This window comes from Streptopelia decaocto (genome assembly GCF_964273445.1).
Source record: "Streptopelia decaocto genome assembly, chromosome: Z".
Taxonomy (NCBI): Eukaryota; Metazoa; Chordata; class Aves; order Columbiformes; family Columbidae; genus Streptopelia; species Streptopelia decaocto.
In genome coordinates this window covers 6,084,584-6,105,639 of record NC_138657.1, presented here as the reverse complement: position 1 = coordinate 6,105,639, position 21,056 = coordinate 6,084,584, and the positions used below count along the sequence as shown (strand labels likewise).

The 21,056-nt window shown below is 36.4% G+C and overlaps 1 protein-coding gene across 2 annotated transcripts in view; it reads right to left on the bottom strand.

The window, feature by feature from the left end:
- Window positions 1–21,056, bottom strand: part of EDIL3 (EGF like repeats and discoidin domains 3) — a 252,572-nt gene that overhangs the window by 11,737 nt on the left and 219,779 nt on the right. For both annotated transcript variants that reach the window (XM_082074857.1, XM_082074856.1), the window contains one exon: window positions 2,718–2,873. In XM_082074857.1, coding sequence (XP_081930983.1) covers window positions 2,718–2,873 — 156 coding nt within the window. The remainder of the gene's footprint in view (window positions 1–2,717; window positions 2,874–21,056) is intronic.

The following is a 21,056-nucleotide window of genomic DNA, read 5'->3' as shown; positions in this document are numbered from 1 at the left end:
AAGATCGTGACGCTGCAACAAGCTTAGGAAACCACAATTCAGGAAGAGCTGGTTCAACCACAATGATTTGATGTTGAGAAAACATACCTTTTGAGGAAAGTCTGAAAGAATGAAGACTATTTTTCTCCCCAAAAGAAATTGAGAAGAAATAAGTTAACATGTTTTAACGAACCAAACTGTCTGAAAAGAGGAAGATAAAATCAGGTTTTTGTGTCCTCTGAGAACAAAGTGGATATACTGCAGGGAGGGGGATAGGCAACCTGAAACACTGTAAACACTGTAACAGATTGCTTATATACCAGACTTTTAAGAACTGGCTGTTTCTTCAAACATATTAAATAATAATCTGATGGAGAATGGCGCAGGTTATGCGCATTGCATGAGGCAATGGACAGGTGGATGGATTAGGCCATACTTCTAGCAAGAAACTGTTTGCACCTACTACTACAGTGGCAGAAAGGGAACTGGGGGTTGTCGAATCCCATTTTCTACTGAGTTCTACCTCCTATGAAGTTTTGCCTAGTTCACTGATTGACACCTGGCATTCCTGGAATGTCACACTCTGACATTTGACTTTTGACTTTCCCAGACTACTGTCATATTAAAAATAGTAAAGATATTTTAGATTAATGTTTGTGTATCACAGACTGAGGTCTAGACTTGCATCAAATGATCTTGTTTGTTTATTTCATACACATTTAAATTCAGAAATTATAACTTCTAATTTCTAGCCAAGTGTATTAGATCTCACTCTGCTTTTAATTGCTCTTGATTTGTTAAAGAATCATAATAAGATGCATCTATTTTTTTCTTGAAAATATTAATTAATACGGGATGTGAGATGTTTTAATAAGACAATGATTAAGAGTTTTGCATTGTTCCTAATTGGCTATGCATACAACAACTAACAATCCAGCTGATGATGAAAGCAAAAATAATTTAATTGCCTTGGCAAATGGTATAAACAAGTGTGGATTGGAACAATGCTGTTAAGTGAGAATGCATTTTCTTTTAGATTTGCTTGCAACTATTACTGTGACTCTCACCAGAGAGCTGAACACATGTTCATTCCCTTTTTCAATAAAACAAATGCAACAGTTCGCTAATAGAAGTTTGGCTTGGATAAGACATTTCTTTCACAATAGAACTTTTGCTTCTGTTTTTAAATGCCAGGATTAAAAATGGGATGTGTACAAAGTACTGAAGTGACTATCTGTCATTTATATTGAATGCATTTATGGTATGTCTACAAAAGGTAAGTGGTTTGTTTCCAATTTTTATCTGACAACCAATTATACTAGACACATCCATAATCATTGGTGTCAGGACCTTCTCAGTTGGATGGCTAAAACAACTGATTTTGTTTTTCCTAAAATCCTTTAGAATTTGATGGGGAAATATATCAGTGATATAACCAGGATAAAATCACAGTGAACTGCCACTTGGCTTTTAAGAGTGGGACTTTACAGTGTCGTCTTTGGATAATAATCTTATATTTCCATGCACACACAAAGTTATGTACACATTTACTCCAGTAATTTAGGACACCTCTTAATAAATGGGTGTCCATTTGATCAACCATTTAAAATCAGTGAAATTTAAGAGATGTGGTTGTCTAAACCCTCATCAATAGATCTATCTTTACTCATACAACACATGTCAATCAATACATATCCAAAGCTTTCTCATTACTTCAAACAAATGAATAGACCTACATGAAGGGTATTAATTTTTTGCTGAAGAATTTTTGTTTACTGTAAGAAAAATAAGTACAACTGGGAGCATTTACCACCCTGAATACAGATGTTAAAAACAACAGATTTGAGACATGCATTATCGGACATTTCATCCATCTGGTATTTTTACTAATGTATCTTTTGTTTCAATCAGACATAATCCCACTAAGATATTTAATAAATCATTCACATTTTGTTGGCTTGCTTAATGTTTCCCTTAAGGGAAGGCAATGCATATGCTGTAATCTCTTTCTTAACAGATGATATTATTAATTCAGGTATTTGCAGTATGGAAGTGTTATACAGTTTAAAGAAAAGGTATAATGGATAACATCCTAAATAATAAGAGAAAAGTTAAATGCTTCCAGGTAGATCAATCAGCAAACCTACACTTTCTCTAAGCCTTTCATTCAACACTTGCAAAGGAAGTTGTGAAAGTTTTTATGTTTTATATTCACTTAATAGTGTAATAAAAAGAAATAATCTTTCCACTGGGTATTTGGAACTGTAGTGATTAATTTCCAGAAAAAAAAAAAAAATCAATCCAAAATGGCTAGGTAATGAGGTACACTAAAGATGTGCTTTACAGAAAATTACAGAAAATAGTGCATACTTTTCAAAATATGCACTGAGATACTGTTTTTGAATACACAAATAAACCACTATTTATATACCTTCTCCTCTAGAGCTAAAGGAAGAAATAATTCTAGTAAATGGGGAACTGTAAAATTTTATGTCCCATATTCAACAGCATTAAATCAGGTGCATTGCACTGATAGGTATGATACTACTGCACTGTGAGTGTCGTTGTGTTATATGACTCTTTTTTATTCACCTTGACTTTTTTCTTTGGGATCCTATGCGTATGGAACCCTATAAAGCACGCAGCATGCAATAATCTACAGGCTTGCAGCATTGGAGATACTACAGGTCTAGTCCTCTGTAAATGCAACCGAAATATCAGTTTTGCCTTTGCTTTACCTTATCCTTCTTTTGTTTTTCATCTTGATATATGATCCAGTGCTCCCCATCATTGCTGTAAGCAAGCTTGTAGGACCCCACAAACTGGACGTGACCAAAATCCTTAGCTCCTTGGGTGATTATGCCAGTGATTTTCGTAGGGACAAGCAGATCAACCTAAACAAAAGGGAAATAAAACAAAACACAGGAGGATGTAATTAGAACAGTTTTGGTTGGCGGTCTAAATTACACCACAGTAAAGCAAAGTGGTGCAGCGTGTCACACATTGCAGACAGCTCTTGGGTACAGGAAAACCCAGGGTTGTTAAGAAGACCCTTAGAGCACAGTGAGAGATGACCCAGACCAAGAAGTTGCTTTACACAGCGTTGCAACCATGACCACCACATGCTGACACCATTGACGGTAACTTTTCATTCCGCAAGCTCCAAATCAATTTACTTTTGTTGTCTCTTTGTTACTTGTTGTTTATACCACCTAACGGCACAACAGGGCTAATCTTGAACCATATCCATTGTGCTAGGTGCCATACACTGTCTCCACGGCAAATAATTTGTAGCCAAAAAGTCTTTCCATGTGCTTCTAATAATCATAATTCAATATGCCAAAGGCTGATTCTACAAGTGCCTTTCCATTTCCTTCACGGTGATGAAGTTCGTGCTTTACTGAGTCTTTTAAAACATTTGCTATCACACTTCTTGCTGAACTTTTCTTCTCTCTTTAAGCCTTTATTTCTTTTTCTACCCCTAAAGCTCTAACTTCTTAATTATTTGATTTTTTTTTTTTCATTTCTTCATTTTATAATCTTAACATAAGCCTTTAAAAAACGCAAGGCAAGAATCTTAAAGTGTAATAAAATCTGAGCTTTCAAGTGGCTTTAACATAGGTCAGCACATCTGTGATCAGTCCTTTTGAACCAGAACCCAACACTGAATGTAACAGATTTGGGCCAGATGCCTTGGAATAAAATGATCAAGGAATACAGTACAATAACAGAAGCAAATTGACCTAATAATGTATTTTTAGAGGTAGAATGGAGGAGCTGAATTCCCAATCAAAACTGACATTTTCTTGAAATGTGAAGGTAAAATTGATGCTTCATTCTGTGTCATCCAGCAATCTGCTAAGCCAGTAAAAAAAAGAAAAAAGGTAGATTTATTTCAAACAATAAATGGCTGTGAAGCAGTTGGCATTTTTAATAATGTCCATTAAATCAGGCAAGAGACTAATACTAAAAAATATCACAGTAAAATGAGGGGAGTGCTGAACTCCATGAGAAGATGAGTGACATGTTTTTACAGCAAAAATTTAAAAACAGAAGATGAAGAAATAAAGGATCTCTGGCTGATGAAATACTGAAGACGCAGTCTTGTGATTTTGGGAAGCTGAGCCCCTCTGAGCAAACTAGATTTTGACTGGAATATGGGAAGGACAGAAGAACAGATGTGATGCAAACATAAGAAATCACTCATGAGAAGAGAAGCTAAAATAAACAAACATAAGAAGTCAGCTAGTCCAGGCTGAAGCCTTTGAAAGATAGACAATACAGTTTGCACTGTACAAAGAAGAAAACACAGGAAAGCATAAGAGTACATTTATATAGGAAAAATAAGTCTTTAGAGCAATCAGACAGGAAGACTGGAGACCCCTGCCTGAGCATTTGAAGACAAGTACCAAATAATGAGTAACAAATTATTTTAAGAAAAGGAATAACTTAAAAGGTTCAACATGGAGACACTATGACAGTAAGTAGAAAATGTCATTTTCCACAGATGGTTCAAGAGTTTTGGTTCTACTAGAATGAACTAATTTATTTCTGACTGATAGCAGCAATGTTGCTCAGAGAAGCAGCCTGGAATATGAGAGAAGTATCTTTGGGAGGCAAAACTCTTTCTTTCTGTTTTCTCTTTGGCCAATGGAGAGACTGAATCAATGATTACTCAGAGGAGGAGTCCACTTTGGATGTTCTCATGCACTGCTTGGAGGGACTTTTCTTCTGTGAGGAGTGCAGGAGCATTTGCTTCCGTAGCTTAAGTGGGCCTCTTGGGAATGAACACTGCTAATTAGTACAAGTCTTTCTTGAATTAATAAACACCATGTCTCCAGACCTTCCTTCCAAATATTTTGGAGTCTAAATGAATAGTCTGTTTTTCAAAAAGGCTGATCTGCTGAGGAATCACTAATTGATCTACAATTCCAGGGAACATTTGAACATTTTGGAGTCAACTTTAGATGATAAATAGTCTTAACATTAACATTTTCCAAGTGTAACTTCTTTTTAGCAGAGAATGATTCTTATACTAAAAGTTAAAGTATCTTCTGTTAACTTGGAAAAAAAAAAGGCTCCGTAAAAACTTGTTTATTTTTAAAATGTTGAAAGTAATCTAAAAGGATTTCACAAATATTTAACATGGCCATGACACTCAGAATATTTTTCATTGAAATTCAGAACAGTGAGCAAATATTCTCATTAAGATTCAGAGGATTTAAAAGGTAAAATCACAATAAATCTTTATTATCACACAGATCCAGTGTTAATAAAAATGTCCTAGGAACAACTGTTTTGTGCTTATAAGACATATCCAGTGGCCTTGTACTCTTGATCACAAAAATGATGAGGGAAGCTGAAAGGTAATTTGGCATATGTTCAGTCTTTCTCTGAAACACTTACGTAGCACTATGGAGATGGAATGTGTGTGTGTGTGTGTGTGTGTGTGTGTGTGTGTATTATATTTAAAATAGTAAAAATAAGAGAAGTAATGAATACACAGACTCTGGTTTTGGTCTTGACAATACAGACAATACGTATTGCTGGATATGGAGGAAAAGAATAAAAGGATATAGCACCAGCATCTCCTTCTCATACTTCAGTATCTTACTTACTTATTTATTCACAAGCTGATGAGAAGCCTCCAGGCAATGAAGATTGCTATTAACTTAGCATTAAAGAAATGTTGCTTTTTATCTGTTGCTTTATAACCTTCTACAAAGAGTTAACAGCCTTGCTTTTCATTCTTTCTATTGAAAGTGCTTTAGAGCAGAAAGGTGAAAATAATTTGCCCCAATCTCTAGGCAAAACATCTGCATTAAAGTAGCTTAAACACAAGTCATAACTTCCCATCAGGATGCAGAACACATTTATTCAGTTAGTGCAGATTGCAACTAACAGGCAATCAAATAAATTACCAGGGAGAGAAGTTGAATTAACACAAAACCACCACATACTCTTCAAAGCGGAATGTGATTAACAGGATCAGAATGTGACTTTGGCTTTTTTAGTGCAGCAGAATTTAGAACGAAGTAGAGGCAATTAGTCTGCAACTGATAGGATCATTAGCTGGTTACAAGAAGAGCCATGGTTTACAGTTTAATGTACATTTCTACAAGCAGCTGATCAAAAAGCAGTTTAACATCTTGTGTCTGAAAGAACTCTCTTGGGCTATATCTACTCCCTTTGTACATATCTATTTCCCACCTTTCTTCAGATGTTAAAGATGATTCAGTGTGATTTGGAGGAGAATTAATTTAAGAAAAACACAAAGATAAATCCACCTGAATAGGAAACATTTTTAATGAACCACGGCATAGGTGCACAGCATGGACTGTGTGTCAGTGTTCAGTTAAATGTGAAGTGACTCGTATTTGTACTGTAAGTACGTCTACTTGATTAGGAGAAATGTCACATGCATAGTCTGTCCTTGCTCTGAGTAGTCTGAAGCCAATAAACCTCAACTCTCAGCATCTGACTATGCAGATGTGCCCATTCTTCCTATAGTCACCTTTGCAGGCAAACTCTTTGAGAACTGCAACTTACAGATGCAGACACTATCTAACTGGCAACACTCACTTCTCCCAAGAGCAGGAATGTAAGGATGGAACACTTCTAGACATTTGGGACAGTTACCCATAAGTTGGGATCTGCAAGCAGTACAACCGTGTTTGTGTGCCTGAGCACAGCTATGCCGCTTCTGGACTCAATACTCCTCATGGTGATGCATTGCCTACCACAATCTACTGTCTTGGGTCTCTGTTATATCAGGAAGCTCAGTACAATTTGAGTAGATGCGCCATGAAATATCAACCATAACTTTCTGAACATCCCCTCCTCACTCCAAACATGTCTTTTCCTTCTTCCACATTCTTGATGGAAACAAATTAAGTTCTAGGCATTTGCTGTGACTATTAAAAAGGCAGGACAACACAGGAATGATAAGCCATACGTGGACAGGCCTCAGCAGAGGAATCATAGAATCATTTGGGTTGGAAGAGAACCTCAGGATCATCAAGTCCAACCATAACCTAACCTAACCTAACCTAACCTAACCTAACCTAACCTAACCTAACCTAACCTAACCTAACCTAACCTAACCTAACCAACTCTAGCACTAAACCATGTCCCTGAAAACCTTGTCTAAATGCCTTTTAAACACCTCCAGGGATGGTGACTCCACCACTGCCCCGGGCAGCCTGTTACCATCCCTGACAGCCCTTTCTGGGATGAATCTTTTCCTAATATCCAATCTAAACCTCCCCTGGCACAACTTCAGGTCATTTCCTCTTGTCCTATCACTTGCTACTTGGGAGAAGAGACCAACTCCTTCCATGCTACAACGTCCTTTCAGGCAGTTGCAGACAGCAATAAGGTCTCCCCTGTCACCTGTCCCCAGTACAATTTCAAGAACCTGGGGTGTGAAATCTGCATGGAGTATCAAAATAGGTCTCAGGCCATTATTCTGGAATTTTTAAAGTGAATCACACACACAGGCTCACAGGTCACTTCACTTGCATGGGAAATTCTTAAGGAGAAGCTACTTCTTAAATAGTACAAACTGTTTGAATCCTTCATTAATGTATTTAGGTACTTAGTAATAGTTATCTAGGTATTATAAGAAAAAATGAAAAAAAGAAAAAAAATCCACCTGAATTACTATTGATTTTTTCAGCATTCTAGTAAAAATTCAGATATCTCAGATTTATTTGATCAGCTGCACAGCCATTTTAAAAGCAGCATCTATTTCTCACAGAGAAACTTTTTATAACCACACTTTACTAAACCATGACTAATCTCATTTTATTGCTCTCTCAAACCTAAAATGTAAAATAGGAAAAAAAAAAAAAAAGGCAGGAAATTTTAGCCTTAGGATCTGGATTTTCAAAAGTGCCAAAGGGAGTTGCTACTCATTTCCTATGGGAACTCAAGGCAGTTGATGTTCTGCAGTCGTAGTATCAGCACACTGGTAAATCCCGCCTGCAGCACACACAAGATAATACTGTTTTCATACGGATTCTGCAAACTGGAATGACTTCTGCGAGTGTCGGTACCTCCCATAACTTATCAGGGAGTATTCATGTCCTCATGGGAAATGGCTGTACCCAGTATGTCCAGTCTGAACATAGTTTGAAGTAAAAAAAAAAAAAAAAAATTAAAAAAATTAGTATTTTGAAATTATAACATCAATGGTGATTAAATCTGTAACCTTTTCTCCTAACATTGAATATTTCACATATGTGTATGGGAGTATTTTTACCATAAATGTGATTAAAGGATTTTAGTAGAGACAATATAGTTAATTGAACTGGTCACCAACAGTCAAGAAAACACTAATAAAACAGCAATAGTCTCTCTATATGTTATAGAATATTCAAAGCTTATCAGTCCTTGATGATGATATTTAAAAATAGTCCATTAAATTACCAGTGATTAAGAAGGCTTAGACATCTGGTGGAGTTAGAAGCAGCTTTTGAGCTGCATTAGTATGCTTGAAGAGCTGATAAAATCTGTAATACCATTCTCTGTTAGATCAATCAACTGGAGTTCTTGTGGGAGAGCTAAGGACAAAACAATAGGTTGCCATTAAAAAAAAAAAAAAGAAAAAAACCCCAATAATATGATTGTGAGTAGTTCATGATACAACACACAGGTGGTGTATTATTAGACACTTCTGTCAAGGTCTTCAGCTGAACACTAGTGCAAGCAGTGACTATGTAAATACAATTTGCTGATCCCAGCACCTAGTTATGGCTAGAAATCAATATGGAAATGGGTAAAAAAATTCATTTACATTCAGTTCTTTACGTAATGATGCATGACTTTAAAGGCACAAATTGCATGAAGCTGGATGATAATAAGAAGTAGCTTTCAGGAGTGTAATTCCTGGAAGGTATAATTTAAAATGGTTATTGCTGTACTAACAATAACGATGCCGATAGCTTTTGATCAAAAGCTTTTGATTATGACTAAAGGTGAAAATAAAACACAGAAAAGAACATTTACCAAAAAAGAAAAAAAAAAAGTTATGAACAGTGTCAACAATATCCATTTCTGGTTGTTCTTCCTCTAATCTATGAATAAGGAACAGATCATCCTGAAATGTGAGATGAGCATGATCCACTCTCTTTAGCTTGTGAGAACAGCAAGAAATTAATTCTATTATCTCTTCTCATTTTACTAAAATATACCACACATTGATGAACAGATTTATCAGGAATTTGCATGCCAGTGCTGTGGGCTGTGTCCCAGGGCAGGGAATTTCAGGTGGAGAAGTGGGTAAAACAGCAGCAAAATACTGGCAAACACACATAGAAGAAAACTTAGATTTTAAGCAGGGAAAATGTGTTCTATTTAACTATAAACTTCAGACTGACACTTGATAACCAGAAACGTGAAGAGTGAAGAAATTAAGATTTTTCTACCAGTACTTTGAAATAGCGTCAGCTTTGTTTGAACTGCAGTCAGGAGAAATATTAGTATCTCAGATTTCATTTGTCTTAGGTTTCTGGTGCATTGTGGGTTTTAAACTGAAATCAAAGGCTGGTGAAGCAATTAATGGGAAAGCAAAATCCTTCCCCACAAATGAATTACTGCAACTTGGTTTTCGTAGGGAAAGTAAATAAGATACTAAATGATAGGAAGGAGATGCTGGTTCTCCTTTTATTGGAGAACTGATAAATGTTTTTTGTAAAAATGTTGGGATCATAAATGAACTCACCTACGCATGAGCAGCTAATTTTATTTTTAAAATGAAAAATAATGGTGATAATATGGAAGTTCACTATTCACCTGGTCAGTTTTTCTCAGGCAATTAATAATGTTGCAAATATTTTCTGCAGTACCTAAAAATGTCCCAATAGCATATGAGTATGTGGGCTATAGATCAACAAGTAAACTGAAGTAAGTTTGCACATAAGATACTGCGAAGTGACTAATAATTAATATAACTACTGAACTGTTGAAATACTAACAAAAACCTGCCTGTAAGCAAAGTTAATTCTGCCTAGAAGGTAAGTGGATAAGTGGGGTTTAAGCTGAAAGTCTCTCCTTGTATTTAAAAGCTCTGAGTGCATGACTTCTAGTTTCATAGGAAATGCAGCCAAGACAGCATCATTCAGCCATTCTTTTTAAGGAAGACTTTGCCCATTTGTCATCCAGGATTATTATGCATAACCTGCTTCATACAGATACGATGCTGCAAAATAAAATGTCAAAATTGTGCTACCAGACTTTGAAAACAACAGTAAGATTTTGTGGGTGTGTGTGTTTTCCCCCCGAAATGTTAGGACAGGCTTTTGTTACCAGTGATACACTATGAGTCACCAGTAGAAATAAAATTAAATTGTTACATTACAATCTAGGAACTGGTTTTGGCTTTTTTAGCTAGAGAAGTGGTTTTTTTTCAGGTTTAGAAAAGAAGTTAAGTTTCTCTTTCCTTTTAGACTAAGTGGCTTGGCATTTCTAAGGCAATAATCTTGTAATGTACTGGCTTGAATACAATTAAAAGGTTTGTTAATCTTCATTCTCCAGGACATAAGAAAGATTATCTGTTACTAGTCAAAAGGACACCCTGGAGCCCCTATTATAGAGCTTCGTAAATAGACCTCTGGTCAAAATAAGACTAGGCTACTGGCAGGACATATTCAACCCTGGGACTCAGTTCTGCCTTTGATCTGACACAGACGTATTTTCTTGGCTTTCAAAACACCCTGTAATGCTTATCAGCTCTTCACCTACTGCGGAGTGTGCGGAAAGCACAAGGCATGACTGATTTAAGGGATTAATACTTCAGTAAAATTGTTGACCAAGCCTAGAGTTATATGGGAAAAATATTTTCCTGTTCCCCTAAAGTTTTAAAAAAATAAACAAATCACTTTGCACTGTCAGAAATGGAAAAGCAGGAAAAAACCACAAAACATCCTAAGAGATGTAAGACAGAAAAGTGTGCTTTTGAAATAGATGGTCAGTATCTGGCCATAAGGCTTGCCTGGCCCAGGTTCGGTTTCTGACTCAGGTAGGGAAATAAAGGGTCATTAGAAGAGACTCACAGATTCCAAATAAGAGTAACAATTGAATAACTTCTAACATTTTTCCCATATATTCCATTATAGAGCTTTTGTGATGGAAGTTCCACAAGTTGACTGGGAAATGCCATAGGAATTTTCAACAGGGAAATTGGATTAAATAGATTGAAAACTGATCAAATCCAGATTTTAAACTGGAACACACAAGGTACAGTAGCAGTTAGTTTAAACTGCACCGTATTAAATTCAATATTAAGTAAAGCTGATCTGAAACCAGAGCTTTACTATTTGGAAGTAATCAAAAATTGATTTGTCTCTGAAATTTGAATGGTAGTTTTTATAAGATTAAAGGTTTGATCATTTTAATAGTGGTATAAATTTCTATTGGCGAAGTTAAAAATTATCTATGAAGATGTTCAATTTCATAAGAACAGGTATAAAACTATGAACGCCAAAAGATTTTAAATTCAATTTAATAACAAAAAATAAAATACTGCCTTCTCACTTAGAATGTTTTTAATATCTTTTCATAAAAATTGAAAGAGCATCTCAATTGTTGAAAGATTTTGCATTTTTTAGAAAGTTCACGGCTATTCCATCCTTTGTGTAGCTACATAAATAATCAAAGGCGTATTGATGATTTGACAAGAAGATAAATCAATACAGACAAATTATTTTCTAAGCTTATCCATACTCTTCTCAGTTTGAAAATGACACAGAAGACTGGAGGTCTGTGGACATGGATCTTTGGAGTTGAAGTTGTGTCTGTTTTGTAACTGACTATCTCTCCTTATGTCTCAATAGACCATATTCCTTAGGAAAATGACTGTCTGTGACTGGCCCCTACAACTCGACTTAGCCCTGAATAATATAATTATTTAATTGTTTATCTTTAGATTTATAAAATGAAAATGCTCTTACTTTTTCACCCTGACCCTAAGAAGAATATCATGCAGAATGTTGGTGCGTAAATATATCCATCTCAGACTCTCATCCAACACTAAAACAGGATCCAAAAATAATTTTCTAAAGTTAAAAAAAATAGGATCTACCTGATTGGAAACAATTTAAAAACTGATGGTTCCCACAGAGGACACTGGACAACACACTTCCAGGTTTACAGAAAGGGATCTGCAGCTCGAGCCCCTCTTTTGATACCCCTAGAACCCATCAGCGGTCAGGCAGTAATGAGAACCTTCACCATTCAAGGGTCGAACTAGATGAAATGGACCATTTGCGAGCGAGCTCACACTTTCTGAGCCTGCTTGGTCTTTTTTACCCACCGACCTCCAACAGATTCTTCAGTACACTCTATAGTACTTCCATGGAAGAAAACTACAAAGAAGTCACATGCACACTTTTTTAATACGCTTATTCATTTCCATACTTAACATATTAAGGGTTTAGACAAGAAATGTTATGTCATGTTCACACTGAGCAAGTTAGTAAAAACATTTGAGTAATTTTTCAACATACGAAGGGAAATTAAATGCCAAAATTCCCTGGGAGTACTTTGACTACAACTAATTGCAACCAACGTTTTTGAAAAGGAAGAAAACAACCATTTTTTGAACCAAAGAGAGTAGAAGAGAAATATACAGCTACGACTGGAAAACACAGGCCTCTCAAAAACATAACTATTTTCTATAATAAACAAGGCTGGATCCCAAAGAAAGTAATATCTGAAGCAGAATACCCCTACTGACATCTGTTACAGCTAACAAAAAGCTGCACACATACCACAGAGGATGAAGTCTGGTCTGCCATAAAACAGCAGAAAGATAGGAGATTATCAATTATTAATGAAGTCAACATCTTAACTTAAAAGTTTTGAGCAACAACACACAGAGAAGCCAGTGAAATCACAGCATTAAATAAAAGAGAACATACTTTCAGCTCTGGGCAATGTGTTTTCCTTGTACATCCATCAGATATTTCTTGCTTTTTTTGTTTTTTCCCTTGTGTTCCCAATGCTATCTTCTCAAAGATTAATCTTTTAAATCGCTCCTACAGCCCTTGCCCTGTCAGGTGTGTATAAGCCTAATTTATTAAAGCTCAGTGTTCGTTGTCAAGGAATCTGCACATTTGAGGAAGGCTTGGCAAAACCAGAATTTTTGAGTCAACTTCAAGCATGTGGGAGATGTTGTGACACATCCACTTTCATACTTGGGTGGTTAAAAAATAATTTTAAACATATGAATCAGAGAAGTAAACTTGAACATCTACCGACTGCATCTACTAGGAAAAATTCAAGATAAAAACATACCATAATGTACATTGGCTTCCACTAGAAAGCAAAGCATTACGTTGGCTGACAGACAGAAATAAAAGATCTTCGGCTTATCACGGCAGGGTGCTATCTGCTAAGTAGAGTTTTCTATCAAGAATTCAAGTAAAAAATTACCCTTGTGCAGTTTATAGATTTTTCTCCTCTGATTGTAAGTGGATGTTTCTCACTCGTGCATTGTGGTTCCATGCAGTGGACTGTGTCCTAACTATCTGCTCTGCAGGCAGCAGAAAATATACCTCTATTACTATAATGCAAATCATCATTAATTTGTGTACTGACTTACAACAGTTTATTGTGCTTATATCAGATGACTCAGTAACAGAACATGATTTTCAAAGTTGCTGTGGTATCCAATAGTGAAAACGTTCATTTTTCTCAGAGCAAACTGTATTTCAAAAGAACACAGACCTTAATAGAAAGTACATATTTTTTTAGAACAGCAACAGCATCTGAAGTATTTTTCCTCACTGACTGATTCCCAGCACATCTTCGCAGAAAGGTCCAGGCAAGGTAAGGTTAAAAAGACACTCCTAAGGTTATACCCACCGTGTATATGACTGCCATGTTTTTCCAAAATTTCATGTTAAACTGACCAGATTTAAAGGCTCTGGGGAAATGGGTGAAAATATCCTGCTTGGAGCAAGTACTGCACTGCATTTCAGCTGGGATTAAACGGTGCCTTGTCTTAGCCCCAAAACACATAAAAAAGGGCCTAATTAACCTCCTTTGCATGTACTAATGTTCTTATCTCCTTAAGATTCAATGAAAATCTTGGCTATAGGCACTGCACACAGGTACAGTCATTAGAGATCTTGTGTTCACAAGAAATTACTAGCTCAGTGAACTTGACCTTCTTAATATCACACACCACAGATCCCACCCCAAAACTACAGATCAGCCCCCAAGACTATTGAAGTTAGATAATTCAGTCACTTTAAATTGCAAAAGCATTCATGAGGCAGATGAAGCTCTTCCTATACATACTTCCAATTTTAGAAGGACCTTGCCTAACAGGAAGCAAGGGCATTCACATAAACACTTGGGGGTTACTCTGATTTAAAAGTATTTTGTGTCCCTCCATGGTAAAGGGTCCATACTCTATCCTGAACAAGAGTAACTACAGAGTGGACACTTTTTTTCTTTTCACAACAGGGGTTTTGCTTGTAATAATGTGGATGAAGCAAATAAAGGGTGTTTCAAAAAGATGCACCCAATTGCAGAGATATAGTGATTTCCCATTGGGTCAATCTTTTTGAAATACTCTGTAATTCCTAAATTAACAACAACAAAAAAGCCAATATCTTAATTCCCAGTATTTCCAGAATTACAAATGCAATCAAGTTGTATGAACCTTGATACTATTTGCTGTATTCAGTAACTTGTTTCTGAGGTTGAGATGATGCTCCTACACTGATAGCACACTTTGAACTTTGGTTTGAATGAGACACTTCGTAAGCATGTCTGTAATTATGCTGGTGAACAAGAGCATAAAGATCAGAGACTAAATCAGAACAGACAGTCTGGGCTTTTAAAGTTATCTTCTCTGCATTTCTTTGCTTCTGTTTTTGGTTACATATACAATTGGAAAAGAAACCTTAAAGAAGAGCAGTTTTATTGCACTTGTCCAAATAATGCACACTTGAAACGGACAATGGCCATTTAGAAAGCAACAAAAGAAACTCCACACAATGCCTTCCGTTTTCTTGGGACTTCACGTACTTCATGAAAGCCTTATTGACTAAGATGGTAGTTAAAGTATCTGCAAGCAGAAGTCTGGCTGCATTTTGACTGCTCAGAAGCCGATCAGAGTCTCTACAGTGGCAGGATGTTCAAAGAGCTTTTATTTGAAATGTTGTAAGGTGGCACCAGCTCTGGACAGCAGGTGGAGGAGCAGCCTGTAGAGACTCTTGTGCTGGCTGAAGCTCAGCAGAGCATGGCACAACATCACAGATGCACGTGGTAGCAAGGAATGTGACTCACTTGTGACGCTACACAAATGGATCATGGGAGGCCTATTGAGAACTCTAAAAGAAATTCTGTACCAGATTTTGAAACACAACCTAGTTTTTTAAGAAGGGAACTCTTTCAGTGCATTTGCATGCATTTGGCAAGTTCCTTTTTGTGTGCTGAAAGCTCTTTTTAGCCAAAATGTTCTTCTGTTATAGAAAAACTAATACATATATATATATATATACACACATATATATATATATACACACGTATGTATACTTACATACTCAGATATGTATATTCAAAATATACTGCATTTTTCTTAACAATTTTCACATTTCCTGATCTGTGTAATTGCTATTTGGGTTACACAAGCATACTCTCAAAGATACTTCTTAATTCATTTTTCCACCAAAATTCTGAATTATTTGTCCACTGAGATTAATCCTTATTGCAACATTTTTTGTACCTATGTAAGGTATATGACTATTCATTTATTTGTTTGTTTATCTATGATAAATTTGACTGTGATCTGTTGTAAGCACACATAGAAGAAGCACCAAATTTAAAACAGAAAAACAACTCTGAAAGCAAGTAGAAAAAGTGAATTTCTTGAAGCACAAGAAATCAAAAAACAGGAGATATAATGTAGGTGATCTAACGAAAAAAATCACAATAAAACCCTGCAGGATTGTGTGAATGTTCTAAATGGGGCCGTTGTACCTAAGATCTCACAGGCATAGCTTGAGGAAGTTTCATTTTCTTTATCATGTCAACGAGGTGGATATTGGACACTGGATGATATTAACTCCCTAATATTTTTAACTGAAACCATGTGAAAAATTAAAACCACATATTTACATTATTTTTCTTTAGTCTATATGTCTATGGCCTTTGATGCCATAGCCATACATAATCAGAAAACAATGTAGTTGCATTTAGAAGGTTTAATGTAGCTGCTGATGCTTGATCTGAACAAAACACATAGGATGAAATACTTTGCACAGGCACAAGCCCTTTTTACGTTCCAGTATTTGTCAATACTGGGATGATTAATTGACTCTTAGAGCTTCAGTATGGAAAGCATCTTCTGGAGAACATTTGTGACGACAGCACCTACCCCTGAGCACCCATAGTGACAGCACATGGAGCGAGCAGACAGCTGAAACCTTACCAGACAAGTTCAAACTATTCTACAAGTTTACAGTTCAATATCATTAGAAGTGAATCACTAGTCATTGCAGCTCCACTTTCTCATTTTCTACATTATTTTCATTTTTGGCCTTCAGAGTAAATCTAAGAGCAACAGGATACACTTAGCCCTATGCTGGCCCATTAGATATAACCAGGAATGCTTTGGTATTCCTTGGAAGTAGGGGTTACTGACAAAATTAAGAACATGACTTTCCTGTTAAAGATAGTAAATATATCAGTTGGCTACATAAGGAACATCTGTTTCATCTGCAAACCTTGCCTCAGCTACATTCTTGCTGATGCATGCAAATGATATGTTATTCATTATACGCTGTGATGCTTCCTCAAATATTTTTGGAATATTGTAGGATTATCCTTCTTTTATCATTGCTTTCTGCACCAGTTTACATGCACTTACTCTTATTTGATCCACTGTGACTCCTCTGAAAATGAACAAAAAAAATTAGGCCAGAATCAGACAAAAAAAATAAAGGCTTCATAAAATTTTACCAGGCACTGAAAATGCATCCAATCTGTTGAAAAGTGCATTGTTACACGTAACTTGTATCATGTGCATCTTAAATTTACCACTACAACAATAAGAAATGTTCTGAGTACCATACAGATTGCATTTAATCGTTCATAGTGTCTATAGTTTCTCAATCTGCATATCAGATAAATTAGGTTTATTTCTATACAGCAGATGAAATGTAATGATCCTGGAGAAATACGGAACTAACCTTTTTGAGAAGAAAGTGCTGAACTAAAATAAATGGGATGGGACTTACCAGTATGTTTATGTACTACTTAATGCAGAGCTCTGCAATATATATTTTTATCTGCACAAACTCCTGGAAGAACTAAGTCTTTTTTTAAACAGAAAAGCAAATTAAAAGGATGGATACAACATACCTTTTTCTCTCCCTAAGCACTAATAATTTTATCTTCACCAAGTTCTACACCAATTGTTCTAAGGGTGTTTCTGCACACATGCAAACAAGACTCATAGCTAAGCAGACGGTCCAGCCCTATCTGACATATGTTGCCAGAGCATCCTAAGAAACTATTCTTTTATCCACAGCAAAATAAAAAAAGCAGCAGTTCAAAACTGTATGTATATCAACTATGCTTAAGTTTGTCTCTCATCTGTAAGCTCATGCAAGGAACAGTGAGACATGCACCTTCTTCTGCCTTTTGCAGGTAAATTAGTGCAGTATTCATGGGCTCCAAAGGGGAATATGTCATGTCTTACTCTCAGTTCCCAAAAGCACACCGATTAGCCTTGTGTGCCTCTTGTTCCACTGCTACAGTCTGACACAAAGCTGGGAGCTGTTGTAGCAGCTACAACACTGTGACAGGCACAAAATAAAGGTTTAGCTCCCACAACTGCTCAATTAGGAGTGTTCTCGTTAGACTGTCTATTTGCGTTGTAATTTGTTTCCAAACCAGTTTTACCAATGAAATATAGCAATGTAAAAACCTACTCCTCGTTGTGCGTATGGCAATCTGTTTAATTATATTAAAAATTAAACTGTGCTGGTTTTGCCCGCTGAGGAGTAAAAGCAGCAGTATCCTTAAAGTATTTAAAAAGTGATTCTTCACTATTTTTGACTTATCAGTTAACATGTGTTACATGTAACAAGCTCGCGACCATAAACCCTCCTGCCAAGATCTGATTATTACAGCACCCACTTGCATTTAAGTACAGATTAGAAGTATGTTAACATAACCAGAGATTAGATACATATAACTGCATTTAATTTTTAAGGTAACAAACTTATTTGCAGTAAAAGAGAAATGAGTTACATTGTAACATGCTGTAATTGGTTTCCCTTATACTAAACTGATTATTATAAAATCAAGTCTTTTTCCTGGAGTTATCTGTGTGGGACTAATGAATACTCACTCTAGTTTTGTAATTTTGCTCCTCTTTTGACATATGAGCATTGGATGCATATCAGTGCAGAATAGTCACAGTGTATGCAGCATGGCTGATTTGAATTCTTGGCGTTTGGCTGCTTTGTGATTGTATAAATGCAAAAAGAGACAAAACCTTGTAGGTTGTTTGGTTAGCTGCAGTGATTAATATGAATTAGCGATAGAGGACTCCACTGCCATGGATGCCTTGAGTACTCCTTCCAAACTAACATGCCCTAGATAATGTATTTTCCCAATATAATGAAGCAACCCCTGCTATTAAAAGGAAATATCTTCCCCCTACTTTCAGTGAGTAGGTGTCCATGCTCTTCAGGAATCATCATGGAAGGAGTGGAGGACTTGGGAAGTACTGCAGTAGAAGAACATCAGAGCCACAAAAATGTCAGATACCTGTCTGGAAAAGAGACATCCAGCAGCAAGGTGGTGGCCTCTGCATGGAGTTACAATCCACATGTAGAGGCACATGGAGAGGAGGAGGCAGATAGCCAACCTCACGGCTGCTCATGCTGGCGCTGACAAACGCAATGATGAGGAGCCTGCACTAAACATTGGCCTGACCAAGATGGATGAAAGGACAAGAGGCAAGAGGACAAGTGGTAAAGGCATAAAAATGCAAATCTTTGCTTATTATAAGGGATGAAACATCCACAAGAAAATTGTAGCAGGACGTCGCAACACGACTCAGGCTACTGTTGTTTCAAGGCAAACCGGTTACCTTACTATGAATTATTTTTCAGGGTAGGTAGATTGTATTGGATTTTTCTGTAGTAAGACTGACTTAACTTTTAACACGAGTCTGGCACCTGTGTTACTTTTCGCTGTTAGAGTGTTTAAAAGATTCTGCCCTTTTTTGTCTTGGAAGTGACAAACATTATAAAATCAATATGCAGTTCAGGATACCCTTATCTGCCTGCTAAATCCCACAATTTTGGCATGGTAGACAGAGTGCAAAGGTGTGGATTACAGCTATTGAGCAAAATCTCTCCACAAATTCGAAAAGAAAGACAGATGCCATTAGTGACAACATTTTTCCCCACCTCAGCAGGGTAATTCTGATTTAATTTCTATACTGGCAGTGTGACCAGCATGTGACTGCAATGTATCATGCAATCTAACGTGATGCATCAAATCAATGAATCTGACCATCATCTTTGTGTTCTGACGCCTTCTGCAAAAAAACAACAGTCACCACTTCACCCCTTGTGATGCAGCTAATCAACAACAGCTTGTCAGACTTCAGCCTGTGAAGCTGGTGAAAAGCAGGTAATGCAGCTTTTGCTGAGGGTTCTGAGCACCTCACCAGGTCATTCCACAGATATCTGAAATTCCAACCAGCAGTGTCTTCAGACTCTGGTGCTCTCAGAAAGGCAGAGTTGCCTAAAATACCCTGGAGAGCACTTGGAGCTTGTTTGCAGTGACACTTGGGAGCAGCGATACTCACACAAAAACAAAAGGAAGCTGAGTCACTGCTCAAGATTACTCAGTATGTGGGATGGACAGCACAATAATTGTTGAATGTGTATAAAACTCAGTAAAAAAAAAAAAGTAAATGTATTTATAATGCTATTATGAAACGTTAAATAATTTATAAATATGTCCATATTTGTTGAAAGTTTGCATATTTGCACAAATATGTGCTAATTTGGAAACATGTACAGCAAATAACACGAAATAAATATGATTAAAAGATTAAACTATAAATTAAGGTATCTAAACAGGTCTTCAAACATTAATTTGCAGCATCCATGCAACATCCATTGATGCGCTGTACAAATCAAACCTTTCATCCCAGCTAAAAAGGCCGCAAACATCTAGAAAAAATACATCTTGTAAGTAGCATTTCCTCCTCCAAGTGATGACAAGAACCGAAAATATATGAACACCTGCTTGTTCTTTGTTGGATGGACAAGCTCTTATTTCCACATCGATTTTCTACTGCCTCTCCTCCTTCCCACAAGCTTCCTCCATAAGTATTATACCATAGGAGCTTATATTGCTACAACACAGTGTCAAGCATTCGGTATTTCCTCATAACATCTTGGCCTAAATCACACATTTTTGCTTCTGTGAGCTTTAGCTAATACAAAGTGATTTCACCTCAATCAGAGAGAAACACAGCAGAGTGAAAAATCTTTCAGCTTCTGTATGAGCAAGAGATTCTTATGAGTTCTCACAAAAAAAATACCTGAAGCTCTTGTTGCATGAAGTTACAGAGATCACACTTTTCTATCCACTCAGCTATGCTTCCTGGGATATTTGTAATTCAACACTAAATTCTGCATGTCATCCTTATTTGCATAGTGTGTTCTGGCAATCACATTTTAGAAGTACTATTAAAGCAGGTGCATTTAATAATGGTGGTTTTGATACTACGAAAGTCATGTAGACTTGAGTAATCAGATTTCAAATATTTCCCACCACCCTCCCATGCTAACATTTATGGTGGGCTTAGCTAATTATATTCTATGCCTTGACTACTTACTCTTCAATGTTTCACAAACATGTTTGTATGTTGCAATAAATTAAGCTTTTTATATATAGCTTGCTGTCAGCATCTTGACTATCCTCCAGTCATTTATTTAATCAGGCTGAAAAATATTGTCTTTCATACAAATCATAGTTACTATTACTGTTTTTAAAATTCCATTGGTCACAAGTAACGCCGAAAAATTCTT